Source organism: Cucumis melo, chromosome 4 (assembly GCF_025177605.1).
Source record: "Cucumis melo cultivar AY chromosome 4, USDA_Cmelo_AY_1.0, whole genome shotgun sequence".
Classification (NCBI taxonomy): Eukaryota; Viridiplantae; Streptophyta; class Magnoliopsida; order Cucurbitales; family Cucurbitaceae; genus Cucumis; species Cucumis melo.
Window position 1 is genome coordinate 21,033,816 of NC_066860.1, and position 12,726 is coordinate 21,046,541.

Genomic DNA, 12,726 nt, shown 5'->3' on the forward strand with positions numbered 1-12,726 from the left:
TTAGTTGTTCCTTTTTGTGACATAAAGAAACCAAATACTATTGAAAGTGAGAATTTGTGGAACATACTCAAATTGCACATGATGGGTTGGACTACAAAGGAGGAAGAGAGTTCTAATGGAAATTGGATTCCAAATAGGTGGAAAATAGAAAATATGATTGAAATTGGAGCAACATAAGAATAACTTTAATTTTCCACTTCTTTTGTCATTGTGTATAACTCAAAAGGGATTATTCATGCTTGAATAATGAAAAACAAATCTTGAGCTTAAATTATATTTTCATACTAAACTTGTAAATTGGATGTAATTTGTCACTAAATTTTTATAATAATTAACAATATTAGTCAAATAATATGAGCTCTGTAGCAACTCTAATAATTTGTAAATATAAAATATGATTGAAGTGATATTTTAAAACTATAGAAAATAACTTGAAAAAAAAATTATTTAAATGAATTTTAATTATCTTCCTTCATATTCTCTTGAAAATAAGAAGGAAAAAAAAATCAAAATCAAAATCAAAAGTTAGCCTAAGGCATTTTTTTCAAAAATCTTTTTTGGTACATTTAATTGTTTGCTTCATGAAAAATATACTTAAATATCATCGAAAAAGTTATGATTTGATTCACACTCCATTGAACTCAATAAAACATATATAACTAAAAATATTTGGCAAGTGTTTTTCAGTAAAGTGTAAACTTCTAATCCAAATTTTCAAAATTGACATTTTAACCTATTAGATTTATGTTTCGTAGCATTTCAATGCATGTCGTCATTTTTAGTTGTAGTTGCCTAAAGTTGACGTGACAAGTATTTTTATGTGAAAAAATACTTTTGAAGTTTTTGAGCTCAAATTTATGTCTAATGCACAATGAGAAAAATAGTTTTAAGCTCACACTTATGTCTAATGCAATGAGTCTAGAATATAATGGAGTGAAGATGACACAAAAAAAAAATGTATAGTTTGGAAGATGGCTCAGAGGACAAAAAAAAATGTAGATATATTGGGTAGGAAGTGTTGTCAAGAGTGCAGTGCATTAGAATTCATTATGTCAATCTTTGTCAAACATGCATATCAGGCTTGTCCACTTCTAAAGGAAATATTAAAGACAATTTGGGGCAATTTTACAATTTTAGCTTTGTATTTTTAACTTCTCAATTAATGTGCAACTGAGTTTCAGTTTCCTAGGAGACTCATTTTTCTCTCATTTTCATTTGTTAATTTTTGAATGACTTTTGAGTTCTTGCTCTTGAAAATTCATAAAACTGTGTTTCTTCAACCCCTTTCATATTGTCCTTTTCATATCTTGTTTTTGGTTCAATGATTCAATTTATTATTGGATTAGTATTTGATCACACTTGGTGAATAGTCTTCAGATCGAAGAGTTGCCATTGATTTGAATCAACCTAAATGGCCTAAATGTGAAGGAAGGGTAAATAGGAACTTGGTATTATATCATTTCTTTATATATATCTTCTACAAAGAACTCAGTTCAAAAACTTTTACATTATGCATTTACACAAGTAGAAATTGAGGAGAAAGTGGAATTTTACTCAAACCACCAACTTCCACACCATTTTCTAGAAAACAAGACACAGCTAAAAGAAGAAGAAAAAGCTATCTGATCTTCATATTTTACCTCCCCTTCTAACTCCTCTTTATGGGGATTGTTCACTTTCTTCATCAGAAGAATTGTATTTCTGCACTCTATGAAGAGCTTGAAATGCTTGCGGTAATGTTGGATTCACTGGAACTGGAAACTTATGCGCGGAACTTACAATTGTCCGCTCGTTTATCATCCCGACTTCTTTGCAGACACCATCAAGAATTGTTAGGAAATCTCTCACCACCATGAAAATTCTAAATGGATGCGCTTCTTCTTTGGCAGAGTTGCCATGGAAGTACTCTGTGATCTCCTTTACTAGAGATAAAGCAACACTTTCATGGGCTTGGACTCTGATGATATCCTCTTCTGCCATTTTCAAGAATCTGCTCATTGAATCCGAGAACTTTTCCGTGTTTTCGTTTGGCCCGTCTGCCTCGTTTAGACGTAAAACCTCTCTGATGTTGTCGAGTCCTCTTGAAAGCTTGATGACCTCACCACTAAGCACATCGGAATCCATTGAAGCTGCCTTTTTTACGTTGGCGAGCTCCGAGCTGAGACCCGAAACAACTTGAAGGCCGAGTTTCCGACATTTGGCGTCATCAATCGGGTTGGAGTTCGGAATTTGACTTGTGACACAAAGACGAGCTCCTTCACTTCTTATGATTTCTTGTACAACAAAATGCAGAAGAGTGGTCTTTCCATCTGCCCCCTTGACATCGACAAGCTTCAAAAGTGTGTCAAGTTTGAAGGCGTGGGCATCGCCACGGTTGGTGCCAACATTCATGCGATTCCCGGTCTTGAGCACAGCTTCCAAAAGTTTCAAGAACATCCTGCTATTCCTCAATTCCTCGCAAGCAGTCTACAATTTGAGATACCAAATTGACATTAAAATCTAAAACTAAAACACGTTAAGGTCATCAAAGTATTTCACAAGGAAGACAGCGTCGCCATTTTTATAACTACAGGACGCAGACGAGATGTCAGAGTACATTTTAGATATGCTCCCAACAATCATAGGAGTGACCATCATAATTTCTCAAGGAGGGTTATGGGATTAAAACGATGTGATGATACTTTATTTACCTCGAGATTTTCGAATGATTTCTTTAGGTATTCAATCTCGGACTCGAAATTTGCAATGTAAAGCAATGCATCCACCCTTTTAAACGCAAAAGGAACATCAAGGATTGCCTTCAAAAATTTCTCAGCAGGGCCGAATTTTGTAGGCGAGACATCCTTGGATGACTTTAATTTACGTTCTTCTTCTTTTGTTGGAGCCATCTTCAATAAACTTTCAAGTAGCTCTGCTCCAAGTGCTTCTGCATTACCTGCATTCATATCACTCAAGTTTTTATCCTCACTATCCGATTGGAAGTGTTGTTTCATGGTGTTGATCGTTAATGCAAACATCAGATACTCCGAAAAGCAAACATCAGACTTTTCTAGAAGCTGACTTCTATTTTCACAACAAAGGAGGATCTGAGAAACTTGAAGATTTCCTATCGGCTGTCACTAACCAGAACATTTACTATAGAAAGGGAAGAAGAGTTTTTCTCTTCAAGTTCAGAAATCAGAAACAATAATCCATCTTTTAAGGCTCCGTTTGCCAATCAGGATTTTGGTTTATAGTTTTTGGAAATTAAATTTGTTTCTTCTTAATTTCTTAACAACAGTTTTCATCTTTCTTGAGTAAAAAAGTTGAATTCTTTGTTAAAATTTCCAAAAACAAATAAAAATTTTCAAAAACTAAAAACATCGGAAAAAGGTAGATAACAAAGCAAGAAATCAAGAAGTGGAATGGACGTTTATAAGCAAAGTTTCAGAAACTAAATGGTTTTTCAAATGATCAAGTCAAGAGACATGCAACTTAATCTTAGCATGCCCATAACATCTAGTATGTACAACAGCACACTTTTTTAAAGCAAAATGAAAGATGCAAACCCTTTAGCATGGTGTCAAGAAATCTTTATCATACCTTCTAAAAGGGCATCACAAACTTCTTCTATGGTCACATTAATCGCCCGTAATGCAATTGCAATGTTCTGCGACTTTTTGGGATCCAGAACTCCGATCTCTTGGTTAGGTGGAGGAAGAACAGTGCGTGGAGTTGTCTCCTTTGAGTTGGAAGTATTCACAATAAACAAACTTTCAATCATTTCCTCATTCACTCTGCAACAAAACCAATTCTAGTAAGCTCATGAACAACAATAAAAGACACTATTTCATCGAACAAAGCAAAGCCATAAAAAAAAAAAACTATTGGAAGGCAAAGAAAACATGAAAAAACTTACTTAAAGGAGCTTGATCTAAGTTGGTCCCACACCATCTCACGATCAGAACTGGCCCTTACTTTGTCCCAATGTAATGGCTTCAACTTGGGCTTAGGGGTGTCTTCAGAGGATTCACCATTGCTTTTGCAGGATGGCAACTGAATTGGTGAGACATTATTCACATTCTCCATTATAAAGGGCCTTAATGGAGGAATTAATGGAGGAGGTGCGTTTGGAATGGATTGGTCCATTGGTGTTGAAGGAGAAATGGGCATGTCCCGTCGTTCTGGCAGAGGAGCTACCAGTGGCGGGGGTGGTGGGGGGTGGTGGGGGTGGTGGGGGTGGTGGAGGTGGAGGCGGAGGCGGTGGAGGTGGTGGAGGAGCCGGCAATTGCAGAGGACCCAAATCAGTGGTATTGATGTTAGGAGAAGAAGATTCTACATCATCAAGATGGTCTAAAGTTTTATTTGATGAATCTGAATCAGTCAACACAATTCTCTCTGGTGATAGTGGAGAAGACCTGTTTTGATCTGAAATAATGGATGCTCTTGACGGAGATGAGTCCATAACAACTCTCTCCGGTGATGATGTAGGTGAAGATGAAGTAAAAGAGTAAGGAAGTTGCTTAAGTTTTGCATCAGAATCCGAATCGGGAATGTTTGAAACTGTGGGCAATTGAATCTGAATTTGCCCTAAAACTCCATCTGAAAGAGGAAATAAACAAGGAGAAAAGGGAAATGGCTCGTCTGGATCTGAATTATCGGATTGTCTTGGAGATTCTTCGTGATGATTGTTCGTATCAGCATGATTAACCAAATCCTTATCAGTTGTTAAAATTGGGAACATCACACTGTGTATAGAAACATTAGAATATCTCCGGGATGAAGATGCGGTGGAATTCTTCTCCGGAACTTTGTCCGTCGATAAACGCATTGGAGATGGGCAATGGGATTTAACGCCATCGTCTGATTCCACTTCGCCGTGAGAAAGAGGCGGCGTTAATGGTGGCGAATGCTGCTCCGTCGCTACAGTAGCAGAAACAGAGAAATTAGAAGATTCATTTTGAACGGATCTTCTAGGGCTCAGGCTCCCCGGTGGAGATAAAGAGAGACTCTTAGAACGTGATCTCGCCGGCGAAATGGAACCGCTGGATGTGGAATACGAAGTGGTACTCGAATCGCTGGTTTTACCAAGCAAATCTTCAGCCGCCATTGTTGCAAGAACTCTTCGAGATCCCGAGCCAATTGCGCCGAGAGAACCTTTAGGTGAGTAAAATTCTTCTTCCTCCTCGTCTCCCATCGATCTCTCCTCTCCATTTCCACCATTTTGCTTCTCACTCGACCGACCAAAATTCAACGGCGGAAGCGGATGAAGCTCCGGCGAATCCAACGGTCTAGGATCAGCAACACGAGCTCCTCCAACAGAACGCTCATCGATCGCTCTCGAGTTCACAAGAGTACCCAAATACAGAAACTCAGAGCTAGTAGCAGAGGGATGTCTCAACTTAGGTATTCCATTACCGACTTCAACATTCGTAACCGGACACAACCGGCTACTATTTTCCGATCTGTACGTCTTGTCATCGCTGGACCGACGACCACGCCGTCTCCGCCTGTACAAAAACCAAGCAATGCAGGCAACCAAAACAGCAGAAACAACCCCAGCAATAACCAAAGGAACAACCTTCTTGGAACTTGAACCAGACTGAGACGAACGAGGTAAAATCAAAGAAGAGATATTAGCCGGAAAGGATGCGAAACTCGCCGGTGCCGGAGGAGGTGGGGTTCCGGGATAAGTTGGAAAAAATGGAGAGCCGTCAGGATTAGTAGGTGGGGTAGTGGAAAATGGGTATTTGGGATTGGGGGGCGGGGGTATGGGAGTGGACGGTGGCTCCGCCGGAGGAACAGAATCAAGAGGGAAAAATGGTTGGTGAAGCAATCTACGAGGTATTTCAGAAGATTTACATTGAAAAAACAGAGGGAAGAGGAAGAAGAAGAAGAAGGAATTAAACATATTGTGAGAAAAAATGTTTGAGAAATGAAAGAAGAAAGGAAGGTTTTGCAGTAATGGTTCAGTGATATGTGTGGGACACTTTTTCTTTTATTTTGCTTTGCTTCATTTTCTCTCTTACCAGACAGAAAGAGAGATAGTGAGTGATAATATTTTGTGAAAAGGTGGAATCATAGAGTGAGAAAAAAAAAAGTGTTATAATAGAGTAATTTTTTTTGAGTGGGTGTATGGGTGTGGGGGAGATGCATCCAGCTAAGATTCTGCTGGTCTCTAATGTCTTCTCTTCTTCTTCTTCTTCTTCTTCTTCTTCTTCTTCTTCTTCTTCTTCTTCTTCTTCTTCTTCTTCTTCTTCTTCTTCTTCTTCTTCTTCTTCCTCTTCTTCGTCATCTTTAACCTCCATTCATTTTCAACATCAATCTTAGTCATCTTCTTTTCTTTTCTTTTCTTTTCTTTTTTCATCTCTTTTTCTTTTCTCTTTTCCTTCTTTTTCTATACCCTTTTCACTTTCTTCTCCTCCATTTTTCCGTTATTCAAATCCCTACAACAAATGGATAATTATTCTTATTATCCTTTAATTACTTCATTTGATTCTTTAGTTGATGAAAATGCTGTTAAACAATCATGGAGAGAATTATCTTAAGGAGTAATTGGGTATAAGTGCATATATGTTTGTAAGAATTAGGTTTGATTTAGAGCACCCCTCTTAAACCCCTAAACGTAACATGTCTAAAATAAAAAGTACAAAGCGAATAAAAATTTTAACAACCTACGTGTTTAGTGGTTTCAAGTGTTAAATAAATAAATAAATAAATCATTTCATTTCAACACTTAGTATTGAGAAGAATATTTTTTTAACTACTTGAATTATATATGTTAATTAAAACAAACAAAATCATTATGCTATAAATATGAGCATAAATTTTGAGCAAATCAAATATAACCGATTAGTGTGACAACCAATAAAAGCAGAGTTGCAATAGTGAAACGGATCTAAATTAATAAAGTATTAAAAAAAAAAAAAAAAGGAAAGAAAACTTGAGTAGTGAGTGTTAAATCAGCTTTTAAAATGGCAATGCCATGATTACTACTAATTGTTTTAAGACTCAAAATAAAAATAATCTCATATGCCCCCTTTTTAGGGAAAAAAAAAAATCTATACGTTTTCAAAAAGAGTGTATTTATTATATAGGTTGCTTTCAGGCTTTTCTTTTTATCCTTTTCATGGGAAAAAAAATATCATCATTCGTATTATAATAAAATCCCCATTGCCATTACTTTACCTACGTATATATTAATAGGCCTTATTTTATTTTTCTCTTTCTCTTCCAATGTTTTTGACCTATATTTGTTTGTTTTTTCAATCTTCACAACTTGTTTGAAATCATGATTATGTAACACTAATAACCATTTTACTTTATTTAAAATTTCATAATCACCTCTACTTAATATTATTTTCAATTTGTTATATAGTTTTTATTACAAAATTTTTCATAACTATATATTTAATGTCATGTAACAAACTCAGTCATTTTTTCAATATTTTAGGTTTGCACTCTTCTTTTGTCGGCTTTTTCCTTCTCTCGTTTGCAATTTGATTTTTTTCATCGTCTTTCTCCCTTTTCTTTTTTTTCAAATTATTTATAAAAACAGTAAAAAAACATTGTTTACATTTGGATAACCAAATTTAAATGTAAAAAAAAAAAAAGAAAACGAATTTCAAATATTTTCCATTGGAAGCCTAGACATTTTCTGTTTTTGAAATTGTTATATGTGTAAATATTTTTCTATTTTGTTATATTTTTTAAAAGATCTTTTTTTATTATCGGACATTCACCACTTTTTTACTATTTACTATAATGTTTACTATTTTTTACTCAAATTAAAATAATCTACTCGAACGCAGAAGTGTAATAAGTGGGTAGCTGGATTCAAAAACTTTGAAATTTGTAATTATTATATATTAAAAAGAAAATAGTACTTATTTCCATGTTGGTAGTTGAAACAAAGGTGCAACGACGAAAATCTGGTGTCCTCCGCAATCGACGTCGGCTGAGGACCGCATCGGGCACCGGCGTTGAATTCACTCTTTTTGTGTTTGAAATTTTTTATTTAACACATTCAAGAATGTACTATCAATTTATATATTTTTTTAGTTCAATATATTAATCTTTTATGTTTCTTTTTAGCCTTAGAGAAATTATTGTTTTTTATTCTTAAAACGAAACTAAACTAATTAAAAATAAATAAATGTGTTTTTTTAAATTATTTTTAATATTTCATGTTTGTCCTTTGTTTTCATCTCTCTTTCTTTATTTTCTCCCCTACGAATTGTTTTCTTCTTTTCGTTGTCTTTCTTCTCTTCTTTTTTAATCTTTTTTCAAAAGGTTATTTGGGATGTATCAAATATAAAAGATTTGTTTTTTTTTTCAAGTTGTTATTTAGTTGTCCAAGTGTACTAAATATAAAAGATGTTGAAAAAAATGTTGTTTAAGTTTACCAGAGAATCTTAAATAAATTTTAGATTTTTGTAGCCAAATCTAAACTTAAAAAAATAGTCAAATCATGGCTAAACGAGACAAATATGATCGTGTACCAAATTAAATGATTATGTAACCAAATTAAACGATTATGTATAAAAAAAGCCTTGAAAAAAAATAATTTAAATCATCTATCAGACAATAGTAAGACATTTTTGGTATTTTTTTTTTTTATTTTTGGTCTGTGTACTTTTTTTGTTTTCGAAATTGTTTTATACAATATAAATATTTTAGAATTTTGTTATACCCCAAATTAGAAAGTATAGAGAAGAAATGAACAAAACTTCAATTATATTTGAAGTAGTGTAGTTATAGTTACTGGTTTACTTTGTAGTAAGGGGTATTTTCTAAAATATAAAAATACGTCAAAATATTTACACTCTATAGAACAATTCAAAAAACGGGAAAAGCTCAGAGACTCACCGTGTAAAATACAAAAAATGCATTGCCAACCACGCCACCAATAATATATTTGTGATCGATATGGCTACAACGCGATCGTTTAGATATGACTACAATTTATAAACAATTGTTTAGATATGGTTACAATTTATCTTTTCAATTCCATCCTTTAATTTTATTACACGATCGTCTAAATTTGGAGACCCAAATCGATCGTTTAGATTTATTTACGTTTACTTTTTTACTTACATTTGGCTACTCAAGTTCAAATGAATTTTTTTCAAGATTTTTTATACACGATCTTTTATTTTTTTTACACGATTATTTACTTTTTTAAATGATTGTTTCCATTTTTAAGATCATTTACATTTGACTACTCCAATCTAAATATTTTTTTTTTCAAGATTCTTTATACACAATCTTTTAGATTTTGCTATTTTGTTGTATATAGTATTATACACAATCGTTTAGATTTGGTTACCCAAATGTAAATGTGTAAAAAAAAGATAGACGATGGAAAGAAATTAAAAAAGAAAAAGAAAAAAAACGATGGAAAGAAATCGAAGCAAAAAAATGAAGAGGAAAAGAAGAAAAATGAAGGAAAGATTAAACAACATAAATAAAGAATTAAAGAAATCGCAGAAAAGAAAAAGACCAAATGACGGGAAAGACGAAATGGCAAGAGAAAGACGAATTGCAACGAAGAAAAGAAAGATGGAAGGACAAAACTGAAATATTTAAAAAATAGCAAACGATTTTGTTATAGTCGTTAAATAGTTTATAATTTTGTTACGTTTATTTAAATTTATATTGTAATAATCTATAATTATTATATATATAATATGAGAAGAGGAGGACCGGGAAGAACCTTTGCTTCTTTCTTTTGCGAAATGAGTTTTTCAAATTTATGGTATAGAATGGGTAATTAATTAGGAGGGTAATAATTAATTGACTTTACACTATAATGATTTTGTTGCTCTTGTCAACATATATATTCTAGTTAATTTAAGTTTTCTTTTGCTTGTTTGAAATGATTTCAATAATAGTTACATCATTTGAGATTGGTATTATTATGAATCCAAAGATACACCTAATTATGGGTATGCTACGTGACACCTAAAGTATAATAATAACAAAGAAATAATAATAATAATAATAATAATAATAATAATAATAATAATAATAATAATAATAATAATGAAGTTTTAGAGAGAGAGAGAGAGAGTTGAAAAGGCAAGTGAGTGGTGGTGCCACTGTTTTCTTTTATGGGACATTGACATTTCTGACTCCTCCATTTTTCTTTTTCTTTTTCTTTTTCTTTTTCTTTTTTATAATTATATTATATTCCTTTTTATTTTCCTATTCATTTTTCCCCCCTTTCGATTATATTATACAAATACGTCTCCTTCCGGATTTAAACTTTTCATTCTATTTTTCCTTTTTTCTCTTATTTCCACCAATTTTCCATACTAAAAATAACTCTATTTTTACATTATTTTTATTTTTCCTATTTCCACCAAATTTCGAGTTTTTTTATGAATTTTTTTAGAACTTTTTTTTTACTTTTTTCTGATTAACTACCTTGTATTGGTTCGAGTTTTTTAATTTTATGGCTTTCATGCCATACAATTCTATAATCTTACGCACATATATGACCAAAATTTTGACCTCTATCGTGGTAGAGAAATTGTGCATAACTTTAAGAAAAATGTGGACAAAGTCTCTGCCAACGTTATTTTTGCGTAGACACGCATCATTACTGAAATTTCGTCATCTTTTTTTCCGCTATGAAATTGACATTTTATCAAAAAAAAAAATGACCATGCATAATAAACTTCTGGGCAGAAATGTGCTTTTTGCCCACGAACATCATCTCTACTACAGAACTTGCAACATTGCCCTGCTTCTGATTTTATGTGTCATTTTGAACGTCACGTGGTACTTTTCTAACATTATTCTTACCGACTCGTTTGCCATCTAATGATTTGTATCACCTAATATCTTTATCACAAGGATTCAAATGATAATAAGCTTTCATTGAAATGAAAATAATAAATATTGTTCCAAATTAAAACTAGGCTCAATCTTAGTAATTGAAATTGAAATATGGCTTTTGTTTTAATAGGTTTCATTTATTCCATGTCCAATTACTTTTTTTTGATGTAATAGTGTAGCAAGAAATATGAGCAACTTTCTATTAATATTATTACTACTGCTACTTTAGGTGGCATGGACGATAGGAAATGAAGATAAATTGTCTAAAAAATGAAAAGTAAGAAAAATATGTGTTGACAAAACAAGGTGCAAGCCATGTGTAAATCACAAAATCATCAACTACCATTGGATGTTCTTTCTTTCTTTTTTTTCTTTTTAATTTTTCGAAAGCACATCAAAAGCATGGAATTTTATGAAAAGCACACATTTAAAAGTAAAACATCTTACCTCACAAAAGTATATATCCCTTTATCTACTATTTTTCTCCCACCACCAACCAAAAATAAATACTAATAATAACGATAATAAGTAATTTAACGTTGCAAGTTACATTATATTTAGACATTTTTAAAAAATATTTTTCCTTTATCTTCACAATCAATTTATCTATTTGTAATTTGAATGGGTTAAGTATATCGAAGATAGAAGGAATCGGATCATAGACTTCGTAACTTTTAAGTCACTCATATGTCAAGTGATCTATATTCACTTTAGTCGCAATTTGAATAGGCCTAGAAGATATAGAATCACTACAAGAAGGCGATAAGCGTGTGTGTGCGAAAGACATTTTCCGTCCGCTACCTTAAGTGTGCGTAGGCAGAGAACACATCGAGGTCGTCAAGAGCGACCTCCAGGTAAGTCCACTACACATTTATAATTTCATTTGAAACATATTTAAGTTAACCAAGCTGATGTGTTGTTTTTGCAATGTGTAGCGATTTTTTGTACTTGATTTCAATGATCAAGGAATGAATATGTTCGTTGAGCATCGGATGCTTGACACTTTTAAAGAGTTTCAGGGTGACTGTCATAGACATTTCAAAAAGTACAGCGACCCCGATGAGGCTCATGCCAACCTACCACACCTATTGGTGGGACGTAATGAGGATTGACACTTCCTCTATGATCACTACATGAGTTGTGCATTCCAGGTGAGCAACTGAACCCTTTGTCATAGTTCATTATGATTTCAACTTTTAATTTGTATAAGAAATAAACAATATAATTGTTTTCATGCAGGAGCAATCACGAACGAACAAGACTGCTAGACAGAAGCAGTCTTACAATCATAGCAGTGGATCAAAGTTGTTTCTACAACAACAGCACTAGCTCTCTGAGCAAAGAGGGGAGTCGATCGACCATGTGGAGTTGTTCCAGTAAACACATGTTCGAGACGGGACGTTCGTGTCCTAAGCTACGGAGGATGCACATATAAGTTATCCAACTAACCCTTCTGCTCTTATTTGTCCTTTTTAATATATAATATATTTTTTACTTACTAAGATAGTTTTTAAATTTGTTGCAGCATCAAATGCTAGAACTCTAATCCTAGCTTACCCTAGTTGGTAGTCAGCCACTCTCTAGGGATGAGATATGCGAGACAGTGTTGGATGGGGACCTAAGCCGAAGGCCTGCAAGACAACCAGTGCGAGTTATTCCATGACATCATGTTCGCAGTCCATAGTAGAGCTTCATTTACAGGCTAAGCTTGATCAAGCTATGCAACAAATTGAAGAATAAACAAGAAATCACGAAGTATTAGTTTCAGAAATGGAACAAATGCAAAAGTTAATAAAAGACATGACTCGAGCATAACAAGGACTACCACATGATCCCTAGCTTTGCAGTACGTATATATGTTTCCATTATTCTTAAGTTTTTGAAATGACGGTATACAGTGATGAT

General features: G+C 33.5%; 1 protein-coding gene across 1 annotated transcript; it reads right to left on the minus strand.

The window, feature by feature from the left end:
- Nucleotides 1-1,434: 1,434 nt before the first annotated feature.
- Nucleotides 1,435-6,270, minus strand: LOC103499233 (formin-like protein 1). Its single transcript, XM_008462187.3, is given in 5 exon segments — nt 1,435-2,466; nt 2,691-2,935; nt 3,583-3,776; nt 3,899-4,099; nt 4,101-6,270. Coding segments are annotated over 5 exon segments (3,237 nt in total). The 5' UTR covers nt 5,891-6,270; the 3' UTR covers nt 1,435-1,659.
- Nucleotides 6,271-12,726: the final 6,456 nt, after the last annotated feature.